The sequence below is a fragment of the Panthera tigris genome, chromosome A2, assembly GCF_018350195.1.
Source record: "Panthera tigris isolate Pti1 chromosome A2, P.tigris_Pti1_mat1.1, whole genome shotgun sequence".
NCBI lineage: Eukaryota > Metazoa > Chordata > Mammalia > Carnivora > Felidae > Panthera > Panthera tigris.
In genome coordinates this window covers 166,067,341-166,087,830 of record NC_056661.1, presented here as the reverse complement: position 1 = coordinate 166,087,830, position 20,490 = coordinate 166,067,341, and the positions used below count along the sequence as shown (strand labels likewise).

At 52.9% G+C, this 20,490-nt stretch overlaps 1 protein-coding gene across 1 annotated transcript; it reads right to left on the bottom strand.

Moving 5' to 3' along the window:
- Positions 1-211: 211 nt before the first annotated feature.
- NOM1 (nucleolar protein with MIF4G domain 1) lies at positions 212-16,826 on the bottom strand. The gene is made up of 11 exons (XM_042977234.1): positions 15,837-16,826; positions 14,164-14,288; positions 12,744-12,939; positions 10,592-10,915; positions 8,506-8,616; positions 7,197-7,364; positions 6,384-6,505; positions 5,675-5,807; positions 5,029-5,160; positions 2,932-3,041; positions 212-2,656 (listed from the first exon to the last, which is right to left on the bottom strand). The coding sequence occupies exons 1-11, from the start codon at positions 16,824-16,826 to the stop codon at positions 2,482-2,484; spliced, it is 2,586 nt and encodes an 861-aa protein (XP_042833168.1). The 3' UTR covers positions 212-2,481.
- Between the last annotated feature and the right edge of the window lie 3,664 nt (positions 16,827-20,490).

The following is a 20,490-nucleotide window of genomic DNA, read 5'->3' as shown; positions in this document are numbered from 1 at the left end:
AACTTCACCCAGATCCACTAATGGTTAACATCTTGCCTCATTTGCCTTATCTCGGTCTTTGGGCTCAGAGGGAGGGAGACACATGTTTTTTTCAGGCGGAGTCTAAACCATATGCTAAGTAGATTTCCTAAAAATGGAAAGATAAGGTGCAGACCTTAGTATACCAACAGACCTCTTCTTTCAAAATAAACCTTCACAAGCAGTCTAAATACAAAAAATATTTTTATTTACACATTTTAATACGTTAAAAAGTTTGTTCCTTATGTCTCTACTTTGAAGATGAAATCCCGTGCAGGCGCCTGGCCGACTCCGTGGGTGGAACAGGCAACCAACCCTTGATTGCGGGGTTGTGAGTTCAAGCCTCAGGCTGGATGTAGAGATCGTTTACAAAGAAAAAAAAAAAAGACAAAACTCCCTAAAGACAGCTTCTTTTCATAAATTCCATCAATACAATAGCAGTTCTCAAACTGCATCACCAGAAGTCCAAGAATTCAGACACCCAGCACTGGCTGCATTCTTTTCAAAGGCAGATTGTTGTACTACATTTAAAAGACCTATACATTTAAAGCAAATTTGAATTCACAGCTTTTGGTCAAGATACAATCATTTACTTAAAGCATACTGACACGTGACAACCCATATTTTGTTAAAAAAGGCGTTTATACTTAAAAAGGACAGATTATGGATAATCTGCCATAGTACAAATTCAACAACTCAGACATCGGGGATTAAGTCATAAATATATTCCATGGAAAAGAGACATTCTTACTGTTTTAACAATAAAAGACAATATAAAAGTGGGATTCAACCTGCACAAGTTCATCTTCTACGAAACATCAGCTTGGGCTCACCCACACCTCCGAGGTCTGGGGCGCGTGTCATGGATGAGGGGGGACCGTTCTGTTGCAGAGAAGCTTCTCTCAATCTTGGCAGCTGCCCCCACGGAGAATGGCCTCAGGTCAGTTACGGGCTCCTCGGGGAGGCAGGAGCGGGCACCGAACGCAGATCGACTGTGCGTTAAGCACACAGTTTAGTTCGACGGGCACATTTCTCTTCGGAGCAAGACCTCTGGACGCGGGTCGCTGTGCGCAGACAGGTGGCGTGAGCGGAACGGACCTTGTCCAGCCTGGCCACCGCCCAGCAGACGTTCTGTGAAAGAGCCCCTCGGTAGAGTGGAGGCTCTCAGCGCGCTCCTAACACAGGCTTCTTTGTCCTGCAGGTTCAGAACCGGCTGCGAGACACGGGGCTGCGGGGCGGCTGCTGACTGTGGGGCTGACAAGCACGAGAGAGGCCAGAGCACCAAGTCTCCCGTGTTCCCTGCTCATCTCAAAACTGAAACCGTTAGTTTAGGGACGCGCACGGAGACACACGGAGACACGTGGGACTTCGCGCGGTGACTTCCAGACACGAACCGCTGTCGGGTCACGTGGAGACGATGTGTGAAAGTCTGTGACAAAAGGGGGGTTTGCACAGGAGTGGCCTCGCCCGGCCGGTGCAGCCTCCCACGGGGACCACTCTGAAGGACAGCGCACTGCTGGGGTACGTGGGTTTATGGCACATAAAACACTAGTCTATACACACGTTTTGGTGACTTTTCAACAACTGAAGGTGACGTGTCAGTCAAGTTTGCAGCATTTGAGACAGTGGAGCAGATCCTAGGAGCTGGAGAAACGACAGACACTTGCCCTCCGAGGACACTCACTTCTTCAGAGGATCGGCCGGAGTTTGCCGTGTGAGCGGGGGTGTCTTTTCTGCAGAAACGTTCACTCGTCACACAGCGGCCCTCCTAGAACCAGGCTCGAAAGCCACACCCCTTAGGTGTCCACTATCTGGAGACGTCAAGGCTGTTTAGCAAAGTGCTTTGCCATCTGGAGTTGATGAGTAGAAGTGACAGACACAAACAGGAAGAGTGTCCTTCACCACGTCACAATTTTAGGCAAGTGCTGGCGGGAAGCTCCACACACATCATCTCATGCGGATATTTGCAAGGCTTACGTCACCTGCTGCTTTTCCAAAACATCTGCATTCCCAACACTTGATACAGATATCAGGTACCACACTTGACTGATGGTTTTCGAACTTTTAACCAATATATAAAGAAGATAAAAACACGCATCAACTTCTTTGTAACTGCACCCCCTAGTGGCCTACTTTGTCTATTAAAAGAGACCATCACCCCCGTGCCTGCACACCCATACCCGACCCGGTCTCGCGGCTCGGAGAACAAGTCCGGGGTCTGTCTGTTCTTCCCTCCGTCTTCTCCCAACTCCACTGTATATACAGATACGTGAAAATGGGTGAAAACGTAAGTACAATATAACCTTAAGTTAAAAAATTAGCTAAAATGCAGTATACTAAATACGACAGACCGTGGCATATCTCCACCAGGCTTTTTACACACGGTCAGTGGAGTAACGAGCCTTTTGGGTTTAAAAGGGACATTTCAGACAAATGACCACTCACTTGCCGTCCTCTGGCAGGCTACATTCTCAGGGAAGCCTGGCCTTGCAAACTCTTTGTGGAGAGGTCGGCCCTCTCTCTCAGCACGCTGGCTTCCCCCGCACTTGCGTGCGTCTGCACGCTCTTCACCAGGAAGTGACTGATGAAGAGTTTCAGACCTTCTCTCAACGTGCCCAGCTTCGGGCTGTCAGCCACTCTGGAAAGGAGTCGGAGAAACGTGTGTCAGCGATGAGCTGGCCGCTCCCAGACCACAGCTCCGGGATCTCCCGTCGGGAGACACAGCCTAACTGCTTTTAATGAACAGAACTCTCAGGTAAGAGCTTAACAACCTATTCTACATGTCAGAGGTTATTAGTTTGCCTCTGGCAGGTATCGTGTTCCCCAAATCTAACGTGTAAGATGTGAGCTGAAGGCTAAAACGGAAAATAATTTATTACGCAGTGTGTTGGAACAGAACAAGCTGGCACACACCTTGCAAAAATTGAAGCCAGGTCTTCAACTTCAGTTTCCATTAACAGCATATATAACACTTTTCGTAAAAAGTGGACTCTGGGTTTATCCAATTCGCTGAATTCAACTACCTAACAGGAGTCAGGACAGAGAGAAAAAATTGCATTTAGTCCATTTCTTTCAATGATGTCCAAACATAATTAGAGTAAAAAATTACCTGCCGCCTGTAAGTAACCTACTTCCAGTTTTATAAGACGAAGAGCTGTTAGCAAGGGTGGGGTCGCGGGCCTGTTACGTACTGAGGGCAGGAGCCTGCACGCCCTTGTCGAGTGCAACGTGCGCTGGGGGTTTATATGGGCGCAAAAGTTATGAATCAGGAATTCGAGAACTGAAGCATACTTATCTCCCTGCCTTAAAGAAACCACACCCAAATTAAAACCATACATACAAAGTTTAGGTCTGGGGAGAATCGCTCACATATACGTATACATACTCCCTGAGAAATAGACATAACTTTCGCTACACTTACACGACAGAAAACTGCGCAGAAGGAAATCAGAGAACAGAATTACAGATATAAACGTGTATGAAACGTGAGTTTCAAACTCATGCTGACTTAACCACAAAGAACTGTAAAAGGATACTCAGCACGGGGACAGGACAGTACTGTTCATGTGCAGGACTCGGTACGTGAGATGACATTACGTGACACCCGCAGATACGCAGGCCCAGTGAGAGTTCAACAGCACACCTGAGAACCGGAGAGGTCCCAGCGAACGGGGCTAGGGGAGGACCCCGGGACGAGCTTCAAGGACATCTCTAGGTTCCAGTGAATCCAGGGAAACATCGTACCCTACTCCATTCTGAGCCCAAAACTCGAGCAAACCGAAAGCAAGGTCTATCCAGCAACGGGAAGGCACGTCCTCGCCACACTTCGCAGTATTCCCATTTTCGGAATGTGGTAGAAGGCTCCGTGCCTGGTTTTCAGTACGGTGGCCGAAACCTAATTCCACACCCGAAAGAGACACAGTCGACCTGCCTCGGTGCCCTGGTGGATGGACACGTAAGCACAACCAGGAAACCGCAGCGGCCGTCTGTCTGCGGGTCAGGGAGCAGGAGGCACGAGTCCAGGCCACGAACACCCTCTCTGGCCCTCAGGCTCCCTCACTGTCCACGTTTCTAGGATGCCCAGGCCCGGTAGCCACCTCAAACTCCACGTCCTCTCTCGGTTCCCCTGTCCACTCTAGACATCGGGGCACCTGCACGTCACTGGCTGGGACGTGACCCGGAAGCAGGGCAGGGCTGGGGCGCCCTCCGCTTTAAGAGACGCCGTCTGTCCGTCGCAAAGGGAGAAGAAGCGGAAGCCCCGCACGGCAGCCCGCCAGCTCCCTGCCGCCCCGTCCTCCTCCTGACTCGACAGCAGCCAGTGCGGCTGTATCTTTAGGGCCTGCGCGGGAACCCAAACTCCAGACAAGATTCTCTGAGATGAGCCAAACCGTAACAGTGCCTTCCTCTACCGAGTGCACTCACACCGCGAGCGACTCTGGCTACTCCTCACAGCGCTATGGTGTTATAAACACACTTCTCAGGGCTGCCGGGCGCGGGGACTGAGTCGGGTGAACGTCCAACTCCTGATTTTAGCTCAGGTCTTGATCTCACAGTTTGTGACTCTGAGCTCCGCATCTGGCTCCGTGCTGCTGGTGTGGAACCTGCTTGGGATTCTCTCCCTCTCTTTCTGGCCCTCCCCTGCTCATGCTCTCTCTCCCCAGAATAAACATTAAAAAAAAAATGGAACAAACTGGGGCGCCTCGGTGGCTCAGCTGGTTAAGCACCCGACTCTCGATTTTGGCTCAGGTCATGATCTCACGGTTGTGGGACTGGGCCCTGCACTGGGCTCTGTGCTGACGGCGTGGAGCCTGCTTGGGATTCTCCATCTCTCTCTCTCCCTCTCTCTCTGCCCCTCCCCAGCTTGCACACATGTACTCTCTCTCAAAATAAATGAAACTAAACATGTTTCAGCTAAGTCAGAATCTAAGGAGACACGTTTTCTTGAGGTACCAAACAAAAGCAACTGTTATTACTTTCACTGCTTTCAGCAATTCCGCACGTGATACAAACCTTTAAAATGGAAAGTGGAAGTGACTTTGTCTTCAACAAGTGGGCTACCAGGTGAACCAAATTAGAGACATTAGTGGCTGGCAAGTTTTCTAGGTCCCGGAATTTATCCCATATGCTGAACTGGAAAGTCATCTGATTGATTGAAAAAAAAAAAAAGAACAAAGTCAAATGCAAGAAACTGTTAGTATAAGTCGCTAGAATGGACTCGAAGGCGCTCTACCACTCATGTGTCTGCAGTATCTTACAAGGTGAGTCCGGACAAGCCAGGAGCGACACGCCCTCCTGTCCCACACATGGTTTGCACAGCGTTTTCCCTCAAATCGGCAGAAACGTTAGAAGGAGGAAAAAAGGCCGGTGCAGCGCAGCATCCAGGAGGCCCTCCCCAGAGACGTGGGCCGCCAGAGGCCCTCATCTGCGGCAGGAAAAGGCAGCACGGCAATCGTTTCCCCATCACTCTGCCTCAGCCATGTCCCCTGGCTCTGCCCCAGAGGGGCCTGGCCGTGGGACCGGTTCCCCGCATACCCTGTGGCCCCAGCTGGGCCCTGACTCAGGGCACTTGTGCCCACTGGGCTGAGCCACACAGAAGGTCCAGGTCCAGGAAGACAGAGCGGAGCAGAGGTTACGGGCGGCCTGCTGACGGAGTTACCTGGAACCTTCTCTCGTGTTCACAGAACTTGCCGGCCAGGAACGCATAGAAGGGGTTGTAGCTTTTCTCCTGAAGGCAGCAATCCATGAGAACGTGAACGATCTCCCTCTCCTGTTGGTCCTTGAGCCCAAGCCTGCGAACAGACACGGTGATGAGTAAGAAAGCGTAGAGGAGCGCAGCCTGCCGGGCAGTTTGGGTAAAGGAGAGCTGAGGAGAGGAGGCGCGAGTCACAGGACAGGTGCCACGGACAGGCCTGTCCTTGCACCCGGGAGTTCCATTCCGTGTGAAGCAAATAAAGGAAAGTTAACTCCTATCACGTCTCCTGAGAAGGGTTTTGTAAGGGTTCACAGACACCTGAAGAGTCTTACCACAACCAATTACAGAAACTACACCAGGATGTTTTTAATTTAGAAAAAAATCAGAAAGACAACCTCGATAGGAAGATTCTAAGCGATTTACGACAACCAACAGTCACTGAGAATAATCAGTCACCCGACACTTTTAATCAAAATATATCGGACATGTTCCACTCTGGAACCACTGGCGGCCAGCGACCCCTGGAGCCAGGCAGGGGAGGAACGGGACGGCCCGGCTGCCCCGAGCGCATCTGTTCTGACCCCTCAACCCCGTGACGTAGACCTCAAGTGTGCGGCTTCCTTCCACAGCATCTCAGCAAACCGTACGTCCAAGTGTCCACACACACACTCACTTCAGAAGCTTTTCAAACGCGTCCAAAAAATCTTCACTTGTCATTATTGTGCAGAATATGTTTCTCCTGACATCGGTGTTCATTCTCTGCTTCCTGGCGAGTTCCAGTATCTTCCCGCTCACCTGAAAGAGGGGTACTTGAGACACAGACCACACATGTTTTAAGCAAAAGCGAATTTCATTCACTGTCTTTACTAAGTTTCTAAAAGATAACATGTACATCTTTGTGACTTTACAGAGGATTAACTGTGAGTTATACGTAAATATGTATGTGTGAGTGCCAAATCTTTATCCCTGGGTGAGCCCCACAAAGAGAGAACGGCAGCAGGAGACACAGAGGGCCACAGGAGGAGAAAAACTGCCTGATTTGGGGGACTTCTCAGAGCACCCCCATCTGTCAGTCTAGACAACAACGACATAAATTAGACAGAAGTGGCCACAGCCAGAAGAGCCAGGACAATGAAGGAGGACATGGGATCCTGGGACAAAAAAGGGTGTTAGGGGAAAGTGAAGGAAATCTGAGTAACACGTGAACTTTAGTTAATGATAAAATGCAAAGAAAATGAAGATTTCCGACCCTCTGAAATGCAAGCTTAACGGACCGGTAGCCACCTCTCCCGGGAAACCCCTGCCTGCATCTCAAGTCTGGTATCTGCAACGTGAACGTTCGGCCTTCGTGTTTCCCTCATTCAACTTTTGAGTCCTTAACGTAACGTATTCAGGGACTTGAGAAACAACAGAAACGGAGTTAAATTCTATCAGCAAACGGTAACAGTTTCTGTAAGGTTTCTGAACGAACCCAGGGGTCTCGTACCGTCCCCGTGGGCCGCTTCTCTGTGACCTTCTGCTGGCTGTTGTCAATCATAGGGGCCCCGCTCCACGCGGACCCCACAATCCACCAGCGCCCGGTCTGCTCTGCGTTCAGGACGCCGTCCCAGGAGACGCGGAGCTGGGTTTCCGTGCCTGAGCCGGTGCCGCGCACCTGAGTGAAGAGAAGGTGAAACACTTCAGCTGGTTCACAGTCTGTACTTCCATCACCCTTGGCTTTTCCTGTTGTTGATAAGGGGATTTCTGATTTGTATTGTTTTTTTTTATGTTTGTCTATTTCTGATAGAGATAGTGTGAGCGGGGGAGGGACAGAGAGAAAGGGAGACACAGGATCCAAAGCAGGCTCCAGGCTCCAAGCTGTCAGCACAGAGCCCGACGCGGGGCTCGAACTCACAGACCGCGAGATCATGACCTGAACCGAAGTCAGACAGTTAACTGACTGAGCCACCCAGGCGCCCAATTCTCTTTTTTTTTTAATGTTTGTTTATTCTTGGGGGGGGGGGGGGGGAGACAGGCAGAGAGAGAGGGAGACACAGATTCTGAAACGGGCTCCAGGCTCTGAGCTGTCAGCAGTGAGCCTGACGTGGGGCTCAAACTCACGGACCGTGAGACCGTGACCTGAACCGAAGTCAGACGTTCAACTGACTAAGCCACCAGGTGCCCCTGGTTCGTGAATATTGTGATGGGTCACCGACCAATGGGATAGTTGACCAGTTTGGAATGATGCCAAAGTGAGACGTGAACTCTCACACTGCCCCGTTTGGAGAGTTATCACGCCAGGAAGACGCTCGCACTCAGGTCCCAAGGACAGATGCACGGAGCTGGTGGTGAGAACCGCTCTGCGCCTAGGGTCTGCGAGTCAGTGATTCTGGACCTGCCCAGAGTCGGGGCCGAAGCACCCCCTGGCTGGCGGGGGAGGTCAGTGGGTCTCAGCTGTGGCCCCACGTCTGGAGAACTTAGGGAGCTTCAACAGCCAACTCCCACCCCCATGGTGTGACCTCACTGGTCTGGGTGGGACCGTGGCCTGAGCCCTCTTTCAAAGCGATCGGAGAATTCTATCGCGCAGCCGAGTCGAGCACCACAGGCTAAGTGTCTGGGACGCTTAAGTCACAGGGACGCCTCGGCACACAGACCACTCAGAGGGTCTCACCACAGAAACACGAAGCTTCCTTCCAGTATCCTGAACTCTTACTAACCGGATGTGGCACCTAACAGCCCCAACTACCGCCCAGGTTCCACGAGGAGTTCAGGCGGGCACAGGAGCTCTGAACAAGCAAGAAGTCAAAGGGCCTCACCAGAGCTCGTTGTAATTTCCTCAGCTTCTCCACAGGCTCAGGATCGTAGCCGGGGATCTTGCGCAGGTCATTGTTCTTCAGCGCCAGCATGGTCTCCAGCATAAACCGAACCTTTAAGGAAAAAAACGAAAACAAAAGCGTCGTTTCGTACAGTGCGAACCCGAGATGGAAAGAACTAACCCAGCCGTGCACACCGCGGACGGTGAACCAGCCTGGTCCTCAGGTAGACGGTCTCCACTAACCTGACCCTCCTGCTCAGGACTACAAGTTTTTTTCTTGTTGTTTTCCTTTTTTTTTTTTTTAAATGTTTATTTTTGAAGGAGAGAGAAAGAGAGCGCGCGCACAAGGGCGGGGGGGGGGGGGGGGGGGGGGAGGAGAAGAGAGAGAAGGAGACACAGAATCTAAAGCAGGCTCCAGGCTCTGAGCTGTTAGCACAGAGCCCAACATGGGGCTCGAACCCACCAACCGTGAGATCATGACCCGAGGCAAAGTCAGACGCTTAACCGACTGAGCCACCCAGGCGTCCCAGGACTACGTGTTTTAATACCCGACGTCCTCTGGGACCCGACCACCCCCCTAAGGTCTCACGTTCTCTCCTCCACTCCCACCGCCTCTGACCTGCCCCCTGCACCTCCCAACCCCACAGTCTTAGCTATTCTCTCTCCATTACATTTTAATGTCTTCCCCATTCCTGGTCTTTTTCTTTTTCTAACTTTTAAATCGGAAATAATGTCATAATTAGAGAAAAGTTGCAAGAGTAAAAAAGTTTTTCACGTAACTTTCTCTGAGATTTCCCCCGATACTACCTTTTGATCGAGAGAGTAACTCACACACCATAAAACTCATCCCCATAAAACCGTATGAGCACATTCAGGGGAGTGCAGCTAACCTGATCAATTTCAGGACATATTTATCACCCCCAGAAAGAAGCTCCAAACCCATATGAGCACTCCCCATCCCCCGCCAGCCCCAGGCCCCAGAGCCTACTTCCCGCCTCCAGCGACTTTTGTCTTAAACTTGACCTCTGAGCTTTCAACCCAGGGACAAGCGCTTCCTCGGGACACTCTGGGACCCGGCCGATGAGATTCCTCACGCTCCTCCCTCAACAGCCCCGCTGAATGCTGGTCCTCTGAAACCATCAGGCTCTGTCCACTGCCCAGCAGATGCCAGCACCTCTTCATAGCTGACCCAGCACTTTCATTCAGGACTCCCAAAGTGGGCCAGCCTTCCCTCCTGCGCCTGTCTCCTCTCCTACTGTCCTGCTGTCCACTGGCGGTGACCCCGGCCCTTCCTTTCCTTCACACTCGCCTTCCCCCTCCAACCCACTTCTAACCCCTAAACCCACATCTGCTGTGACCGTGCTGCCGCTCCCCACCGGACCCTGCAGTGGTGTCTCCCTGCCCTGACCACCTCCCCCTTTTCTTTACATTTTTTTATTTTTGAGAGACGGAGCACAAGCAGGGGAGGGGCAGAGAGAGAGGAAGACACAGAATCTGAAGCAGACGCCAGGCTGAGGTGTCAGCACAGAGCCCGACACGGGGCTCGAGCTCACAGACCAGCAGATTGTGACCTCAGCCGAAGTCGGACGCTCAACCGACTGAGCCCCCCAGGCGCCCCACCTCCCCCTTTTCTACGGGGTAGTGAAAGCGGCATTAGCACACTCGGAACCCTTCAGGTGCCTCTAGGATAAAATCCCAAGTCCCTGAAAGGTTTACAAGCCTCCCGAGGCCAGCCTCAGCCCTTTCCTCCTGCCCCGCCCTCAGGAATGCTCCCCTCGATCCCTTCTCTCTACCCAAGTCCACAAGGGCTGACACCTGAGCCCCAGCCACATGGCCTTCCTCAGGAAACGTTTTCTCAGTGGGTAAATGTTAAATAAGCCGATTCTGAAATTCACAAAATACCTGAGTTCTTACCAGGAAAAAAGTCCATTCACCTACTGAAGATAAACCACAAAACCCGATGGGGCAGAAGACAACGGGGATCGCGAAGAAATTAAAAGCAATTTTACCCAAAATACTTGATTTTAAGCTCTGGTCAGTGTGAGCAGTTAGGCACTTAGGAAGCAGGCCAGGTGACGCACTCGTACCCTCGTCTGGTCCCGGAACTTGCCACCTGCCTCGCTGGCTTTGGCCTGGGCCTCCAGGATTAGTTCCTTAAGCGACAAAGCATCATCTTTTCTCAATGAAAAGCCCACGTTTTTCAGCATTAAGAGGATCAGTTCAATATCTTTTTCTGTGAAAGTTCCAATAAGTTTTTTCAAAATGTCAAAGACAAGGAGAGACTGCACCACGTGGAAGTTATACAAGTGGGCGATGACAGTGAACAGGTTCTCACACTCTCTGTCTTCGCCTCCGTTCTTGTAGATGGTGTCAAACCTCCTCACCACGGCCTCCAAAAAGTGAGCACCGACCTGGACAAGGCAGAAAAAATATCACTGCAAACATGCAAAAATCAATGCTGGCAAGCTCTTCTCAGGGATCCTTCCTCTTGCAACGAACTTAAACGTCTAGTGCTTTTTAAATTAACACAGAAAATATACAGCTACTAAGTTACAGACTCTAATGCAGCTTGAGCTCGGCTCCAGCTAAGGCTGGAGGGGGCAAGAGAAGCAGGGACACAGAGCCCGTGGGGAGGTGTGTCCACACAGCAGCCGAGGGAGGACAGCCTGGGATGGTGACGGTGACCCCGAAGGGCACCCCGTGGTGAATGCTACATCACGTTCAAATATAACCCAAGACAGAAAATAGAATTCTGCAGACATCAAGAAAAACTCAGGCATAAAACATATTTAAGTATGTCTTCAATCACACGAACAGAATAATACCAACGTTTGTCAAAATTTTAGATTCCAGTTAATATCTTCAGAATAAAATATAACTTTACTATAATGAGTAACATTCATGTGACTAAAGTTAAGAATATGCCTTAATTCTGACTTAGAGATGTAAAAAACATTTTTTTAATGTTTATTTATTTTTGAGAGAGCAAGAGCAGGGGAGGGCCAGAGAGAGAGGGAGACATAGATTCCGAAGCAGGCTCCAGGCTCCGAGCTGTCCACACAGAGCCCGATGTGAGGCTCGAACTCATGAACCATAAGATCACGACTTCGGATGCTCAACCGACTGAGCCACCCAGGCGCTCCTGATTTGGAGATTTTAAAGCAAATCTGCACAGGCCTGACTTTTATTTTCAGTAACTGGCAGCAGGGGGTCTGTGACAGACTCTTCTCCCACGAATTCCTGCAAGGAGGTCCTTCTCAAGAACTGAAAGAAAAGCTAACGGCCCCAGTCCGGACAGCTGGTCAACCTCTGGCAGAAGCGGACACTGTCCACTAAGCCTCGTGACGACTCCCCGGGGACGAGCCATTCCAGGTGTCCTCCATACCGTGCGTGGGGGTCTCAATGACACGTGGGACCCATCGCCTCATGTCGTCCGACCCAGGGGGTCCTACATGCTGTGGCTGCTCGGGGTCTACGGCTGTTACCGCAACTCCACTTACCGTCTGCGTTAAATCCTTCCGGTTACGAAGGGCACCGGTGTGACCCCGGGAGGCCTGGGGCACACTAGAAAAGCCCCGGGGGCACCGCGTCGCGGCACACACAGGGCACTCGGGAGTGGCGTCCAGGGAGTCCAGCACACTTCACCGTGAAGAGAAGGGACTCACGGCGTCTTATGTGAGGACGGCCCTTACAACACAAACGATTACTTCTGGTAGGTGATTCTCTAAGTAGGTGGGAAACGGAATGCTGCCTGGGAAGGTTGTGGCTTTACCATAGGGGGTGACCCAAGAGGACTTCTCAGAACGGGAGCGGTCACCGCACGGCCTCCCTGAGGCTAAGGCAGAGGGCCAGGGGCAAGGACGCGCCTGCGGGCTGCCCGCAGGTGGCCCCGGGGGCTCCGAGCCTGGCCCCGTCCCGTGTCTCCTCACGTCATCAAACCCGCCGTCACTCCCAGTCTGGTGGCCTCGCGCCCAGTACGAACACCTGAGCAGATAGACCACACGGACCGCCGTGCTCCGAGCATCTGGGGCAAGTCTCTGTTAGAGCGGGGAGCACGATGGAGGCAAGTCCGAGACGCCAGGCCCGAGCAAACTAACGGTGACGGGGGCCATCAGAACGGACCCGACACGAAACCAAGTATTTGGGAACGCGGTTCGGACGACGCAGTGGCGACAAAGCAGCACCTGCCTTCCGGAGCCGCCTGCGGACACGGCCATCACGCAGGGAGAGGGACCCTACCTCCACGCCGACCGTGTGGTGAAGGACGCTGAGCAGGAGCACGTGCTCCATCACCAGCCTGCCTGGCATGGCCGCGCCCGGGGCACAGGCGCTCAGGAGGACGGCCGTCAGAGTGTCGTTCATGTCCTTCCTGCTGTGGGCCATGTACAGTTCCTCCAGCTGCCCGCTTATGGAGGCCACGCTCGGCTCGCTCAACCTGCAGGCAGTTGTGAAGGCAGAGCGGCAATGACGCTTCTCGTCAGGAATTACTTTCTAGGTCCATTTAAACAAATTAGAGTCATCAGTACCACTCCACACCCTATCCACGTGCCCGTCTGACCCACAAACAGCTTTTGGGTGGCCCCGGTAACGCGTGTATCCGTACACGGCACACGATCCTCTGGGAGCCCGCAATGACCTAACCACTGTCTTCCTGCCTGCAGGAAGCATACAAGGGACTCGAAGACCCCGGACACTATGCTGAGGGAGCTTCACTGCTGCCCTGATTCAGCGTCCCGGGCACAGGCAGGGAGCTGTCCTTACTTAGCACGTGGAGACGCACTGTTGGGAAGAAGTCCGTTTCCACCTTGGGCCAGAGACCAGCGTAACGATTTCCGCTCCTACACTGAGGAAAGGCTGCTCTGTGTCCTGGGCAGAGGGGAGGGCTGGACAGGTACATGAAGATCATGCACCATTCCTGTGCTGCCCCCGAGCGTTAAAATGGCACGTATGGTGGAATTCCAGAATTACCATGGAAACCGTGTTTTGTTTTTTTTAATTAAAAACAAAGCAATGAGGGCTCCTGGGTGGCTTAGTCTGTTAAGTGTCCAACTCTTGAGTTCGGGTCAGGTCATGATCTCATGACAGCATGGAGCCTGCTTGGGATTCTGTGTCTCCCTCTCTCTCTGCCCCTCCCCTGCTCAATCTTTCCCTCTCTCTCAAAATAAACTAAGAAACTTAAAAACAAAATAAAACAAAGCAGTGAGTGCAGAGGGAGGACTGGGTGTGACCACAAAGGCTAGCATGAGAGCTGCGGGGTGCCGGGAGGGTCCCGCCTTCACTGTGGGCAGGACCTGGAGCTCCCTGCGTGAGACCCGGCAGAGAACACACACACTCTCAACCACGAGTAACGAGCAAGGGGACTGAAGCCCGCATTCCGGACCAGGAGTGCCGGTGCAGGGGGAGGCCCAGTCCTGCCAGGCCCGGTCCTGGGACTTCTCAGAACCACCATGTGGCTTTCAGAGTCTGAAGGGTTCAAAGTACCAAACAGAAAAGGCGGACATCCTGCTTTCCAAGGCACAGATCTGGCTGCACTAAGACAGGAACCGAGAGGGGCTGTTGTGGTCGATCAGCTTACGGGTTATTGCTGGGAAAGTTCCTACATTCTCAGAACACAGACGATCTCTTTTCATGTCACAGGGTGACAGTGTTGCCAGGTTACCTGTTGATGAGACCTTGGACGTGTCTCTTCAGTCTTTCCAGTCCCTCCTTTTTCTGACCACTCACTGTCTCCTCAGCATGCCTCACGTGAGGTGGGACGTACTTTCCATCATTTTCGCAAACACTCTGCTTGAAAAGACAGAAATAAATGACAAAAACTTTACATCGAACAAGTTCCACCTTTCTGTCTTCTATGCTCACGTTTACATATTACAGTCCCACGGAGCGGCAGGGGCTGACCCACTGACCACTGCTGCTTAATCACCATCAGTAACGTACTGCATGCCGTGGGGAGCCCTGAGCCCCCCACTCCCCAGCCTGGTGGTGTCGCCACTGACGTTAAGTGTCGGCACATCTCGTCCCCTTGTTTTTCCCTGTGACTCTTCAGAACCGGCCGTGACCCTCCGGCATCTGCCCGCCAGAGCTCCACAGTCTACATACACCTGCTTGGGCTTAATTTACGGTCCGCACAGCAGGATACAAACACCGAAATTAAATGCACCACCGGTTTTGGAGGGAGACTGTTCTAAAGGAAAAGAACTTCAAACTTGTTCAAAACTACTGTCTAAGTATACAAGACCAAATCAAAATCAATCCATTGCTCACTATTTCCTAGATTCTCAACTGGGAAGGTTACAGATCATCACCATTGACCAACACTCTCTGGGTACCTACGTGAGGGCTTTAGGGGACAAACATTTGTAAGGCATGATTCCTGCAGTCAGGGAGCTCAAACTTAGTTGGAGAAAACACATTTATGTACACAGAAACTGTTACTCTTGAGACACCCATCGGTTCACAGTGTGTCAATTATACCTCAACAGGCTGTGAAAGAACAGTTAGGGACAGTCCAAAAACCAAGTCCTGACAGAGGAACCGACAGCAGTTAAAGACTGTTCACAGAGCGCCAGGTGCTAAGGTTCCGGGGACAGACACGAGAGAGAGTGTTAGCTCCTACACTTAAGATGGGGAAAGACGCCCAGGGAAGTCTGCGTGGACAGACAGACACGTTGGGAAGATGAAGACAGGCCCTGCAGGCAGGAGGGAGAAATGCATTCAGTTAGGCACAGAACGCTGTGACAGCGACACGTGGGAAGAGTGCAGGCACTCCACTCGTATGCTTGCCTTCAAGGTGCACACGGAGGTGCCCCCCTCCCCCAAGGCAACTGCTGGGTGCTGGGTTCCGAACTTGATCTTCAACATAGGACTTTGTGGAAGGGGGTGCTGTAGATCAGCTTTATGTTTTAAAGATTCACTCTGGAAGCAGCGGGACAGGAAAAGGACTAGGGAGGGCAGAGGTGAGTCAGGGATGCTAGAGACATCCCCCCCACCCCCACCCCGCCCCGCCAAAACGTCGGAGGCCCACTGGGAACAGAGCACAGGGGGAGGGAACTCAAAGTCAGGTTCAGAGACTGAGGCAGTAAGCTGAAGATAGCATCTTAGGACGACCAGTGGGAATGGCCATTAAGCTTCTGATATAAAAAGTCTCCAGAAAGGTTTTCTCCCATAACTCTTCATTATGGAAATTAAAAAACATAATAGACATAATAATCCGATTTACCCACACTTGGCTCAGCAACTACCAATAGATCAATATGTCACTTCTGTCCCACTCTGGCCACCACGCGTTACTTCGGGGAAAATTCCGGAGAATTTAGGTTGTCCACACGATACCTGATCTGTTGCGTCTGTGCCCGCGTCCTCAGAGGAATTTTCACTCGTTTCTTCTGCAAAACGGACTCTCTTTTTGTCCCTTTTCCACTTCGCTCTCCCCTCTGCCGCTTTTTTTGGCTTAATGTCTTCCACGTCGTCCTGCTCACTGTGCGCTCCCGCTTCCACCTTCTTCTTTTCTTCTTCTTCCTCCTCCTCCTCCTCCCCCTCCTCCTCCCTTTCGTCCTCGGTGTCGCTCTCTAAGTCACTTTCGGGGACAGTCTGTCCGACATCCTCCTCCTCCTCCTCACTACTGCCTTCGTACGAGCCGCCAGTTCTTCCAGACCCCAGGGCTCCCAGGATGTAGTCGAGCCCATCGCGAGCAAAGCTAAGCGGCACGGAGCCACCGTCGCCCTTCCTTCTGCGCTTGTTCAAGCCGAGGCACCGCTCCAGCTTCCGGATCTCCCGGTCCTCCTCCTCGTTGGCTGCCAGAAGGGCCCGTTTCCGGGCGGCGGCGGCTGCGGCGGGTCTGGTGCTCCCGGGAAGACCCCTGGTCTCGGGGCGGGCCCGGGCGCCCTTGGCCGGGGGAGGTCGCGGCTCGTCCGGGGGCGCCGGGACCCGACGAGGGGACCGCCGGCCGCCCTCCCCCTCCGCCCCCTCCGCCCGAAGGCCGCTCGTTCCCCCGGCTCCGCCGCCGCCTGGGCCCGGGCCCTGCGCCGGGCCCGCAGTCCTCTGCAGCCGGCGCGCCTTCTTCAGGTGCCGCTTCTCCTTCCTCAGCTCCCTGCGGCTTTTCCTCCCGCCCCGGCGCAAGCGCCCCTCCGCCCGGGGCCCGGCCGGGCCGCCGGGGGTCTCACCCTCGGAGGTCGCCTGCACGAACTCCTCCACCGCTAGCTTCAGCCGCTTCAGGGCCCCCTCCGTGCCGCCCCCCGGCCGGCGGCGCCCCCCGCGTCCGTGCTGCCCGCGCCCCCTTCGCCCACGCCGGCCCGTCACGCCCGCACTTGCGGACGCCGCCATTTTCCTGGATGCTCCTACTCCAACTTCCGGCCGGGGCGGGACTTCCGGGCAGAGCAGGCACTGAGCCGGCCGGGGCGGTGTCCCCTGCTGGCGGGAGGGCGGCAGCGCAGGGAACGTCGCTTGCTCGGCAAATGCTGGAAAATCTGTGTGCTGAGCACGCAAGTACATTCTCATTTAATGAATGAAACCCTACGGCCTATGTCACAGGAGTTAAGTGTGGTTGTCTGGATGGCGCGACTCTTCAGACGTGCTTGCCTTTCATAGATCCGTAGGGAAAATGTTAATGTCGTTTCCGGTGGGCATTTTACAGGGGAAACGTATCCAAGCTTATGATTCTGACACTTGCTTATTTCACTCAAGCTCAGGCCTCCCATCCCTCCACCACAGTGGAATGGCTCACCTCCGTATTTATTAGGGTTGCCTGGTATTTCATGGGGCGATGTTCCATTATTTCTCTCTCAACAGCGGTGTCCTGGGATGAAAGTATTCATGTCTACCAGAGACTGGGAAGGTGAGCTTATTTGGAAATAGGGTCTTTGCAGCTGTGATCAAGAGGAGGTTAGGCCTGAAACTAATATAGCACTGATTGGTAGTCATACTTCAGCCGAAGGAAAGGTAAGAGGAGGTCTTCCCGGATTTGCCAGCCGGTTCCGGGCTCACACACAGGGAGAGGGCCATGAGCTCCTCCTGGCCGGCCACCGCCAGCAGCTGGGAGAGGTCTGGAACAGATTCTCTCTGGGAGCCCAGAAGGAAGTAACCCCACCCACACCACCATTTCCGACTTCCAGCTTTAGGAATGAGCCTATCTGTTTCTGTTGTTTTCAGCTGCCCAGTTTGTGGTACTTTGTTACTAGGTGGTTTATAGTAGGAAACAGTGCAGTAGAGGGGAAGAACAGTACTCATGGCTTAAAGGTGAAGAGAAAAAAACTTCAGGAAGGACCAGGGACAAGCAAATAAAAGTTCAAAACTCAGAGTGTTCAACAGCCGGGGCTCCGGGGCTTGGGTTCAGATCCTGACCTCACGCTTCCTAGCTACGTGACCTTGCTCAGCCTCACTGAGCTCAGCTTCTCTGAGTGAGTCTCAGTTTCTCTATCTGCAGAATGGGATGATGATCGTGCCTATCCCACGGGGCTATTATAAAAATAATGAGGTTTAAGCAAACACCTGCTTTCTTTGGTTTTGTAGCAGAACGTATGCTGTTCCTCTCTTGTTCTCCCTCAGTGGCCCTGCCGGGCGGCTCTAGGCTCTTGGTCCGTCACACCCTCACTCTGTGACCCATGCTGCTAGTTGTCCCCTTTCTCATCTGTATTTGGGGCTGCGGCGAGGGCTTGTTTGTCGGGATTACGAACGCTCTGGGAATGAGTAGTTCGGAGGCTGAAGGTCAGGGCCGTGTCTGACGAACTAGTTCCATTGTGGAGAGATCCAGGCGCTGTCCGCCTGTCCACATCACTATGTGCCGGGAGAGAAGCATCGGGGGAGGACGGGCCCCCCGGGGGCAGTCCCCCTGGTCCTGGGGCTCCGGGGCTTTGGAGCAGGTGCTGGGGTGCCGGCCTAGCTCTGCCCTCCAGGGCGCCTCCCCTCCCGGGCCCTGGCCGTGTGTGAGGCCGTGGGAGGGAAATGAGAGAAAGCTTGTCTCCACCTGTCCTCACCTCCTGTCACTGCAGGGCTCTGGCTTCTGCTGTTATGCCCTGGGGTCCACGCATCTCTCTCGTTCAGGCATTTCTCTGCTGCTAATTGTTTCTAATCCGTTTTGACAGAAACCGGATGAATTAAATTCATTCACTCATGCAGAGTCTTTAGCAGGGGTGTGGCACATCGTAAGTGCTCAGTAAATGTCAGCGACCTCCCTAATCGGCTGGCATTCACGGATCACTCTGAGCCCTGGGCTGGCAGCGTCCAGGCCACCTGGCCGGCTCTGCCTTCCTGTTGGTGGAGGCGGCTTTGCTCCGAGGCCACGGCTTCTAAGACTCCGTGAGGGATGGATGTAGGCAAATCTCGGGGGTAGTTTTCAACCCTAAAATCCTAAAGTGAGGGAGGCCTTCCGCACTTATTCCGACGACTTCTCACTTGGAGGAGCTCGGTGTCTCCAAACCCGCAAACCGCCACCGCCCCACTGGCCAGGCGTTCGGGCAGTTGGTGGAGAGGGAGTTGTTTGCCTCGTGAAAGCAGCCGGGGGTGGGAGAAAAGCGCCTTTACCATCTCGTTGCCAAGACAAGCGACGCGGATGTAAAACAGTCCATTCATGACACAGGGGCTGGGGCAACAGAGGGCACCCGGCCAGTAGCAGAACCAGAGTGCGGGTGTGTGCACGTGGGGGTGCGTGTGCAAACTACAAGCCGGCCACGTGGGCAGGGGCCAGGCGGGCAAGGTGTGGCAACTTGCGCCGCATTTCACTTTAATTCTGGGCGCACAAGGAAACCAGGGAAATGCTTCTGGTGGAGGGGTGGGCAAGACTGTTCGGGCGTGACCCAGACAGATTTGCACTGTGAGAGACTCACCCCACTGCCGGCAGGACTGACCCAGGCTGGTCGCCTTGAAGGGCAGACGGAAGCCTGTTGCCTCAGACACTTGTCCCCCGGCCTGGAAAAAAATTGCGGGTTGGGGCTTTGCCTGACAGCTTTTTAAAAATAATAGCATGAATGATCTATCACGAGGAACATGATATACAATTTAAAGCATAGCCTTTAGCTCTGTGTCTTAGTGCGAGTATAACAGAACACCACAGACAGGGGTGGGAGTGGGGGTGGGGTGCTTAAACAGCAGAGATTTATTTCTCAGAGTTCTGGGGGCTGCAAGTCCAAGGTCAGGGTGCCGGCACATTTGGTGTCTTGTGACACGCCCCCACACCCCCCAACCTGTTTCACGGATGGCCTCTTCTCGCTGTGTCCTCACTTGGTGGGAAGGTGAGAGAGCTCTCTGGGGTCCCCTCTGTAAAAGCACTCAGCCCACCACGGGGCTCCACCCTTCTGATCTGGTCACCTCCCCAAGGCCCCATCTCCGGACACCATCACACTAGGGGTGAGGACTTGAACACAAGGATTTGGGGGAACGAAAACATTCTGTCCATAACACTTAGGCTTACAAACTTTTTTGTTTCAGTGCATCGATTTATGGATTCCTTTTTTCTCTGATGCAAAATAATTCATGCCCACCGTAAAAAAAGGAATCATTATAGTTATACATGTGATGTAGAAGGTGGGGGGGTCCACCCTATGCTTTACTTTCCAGAAATACATTTCCTTCTGGATATTCAGTTTATATACCAACTTGCATTACGATGATGATGATGATGATGATGATGATGATGATGTTTTTTTGTTTTTGTTTTTTTTTTACCAAAATGGGATCTATTGGGGCGCCTGGGTGGCACAGTCGGTTAAGCGTCCGACTTCAGCCAGGTCACAATCTCGCGGTCCGTGAGTTCGAGCCCCGTGTCAGGCTCTGGGCTGATGGCTCGGAGCCTGGAGCCTGTTTCCGATTCTGTGTCTCCCTCTCTCTCTGCCCCTCCCCCGTTCATGCTCTGTCTCTCTCTGTCCCCAAAAAAATAAATAAAAAACGTTGGAAAAAAAAAATTAAAAAAAAAAAAATGGGATCTATTGTTCCGCAATAGATGATTCAGCTGAGGCTTCTCTCCACATCGGTGACCTGGAGCCTGGCAGCATCA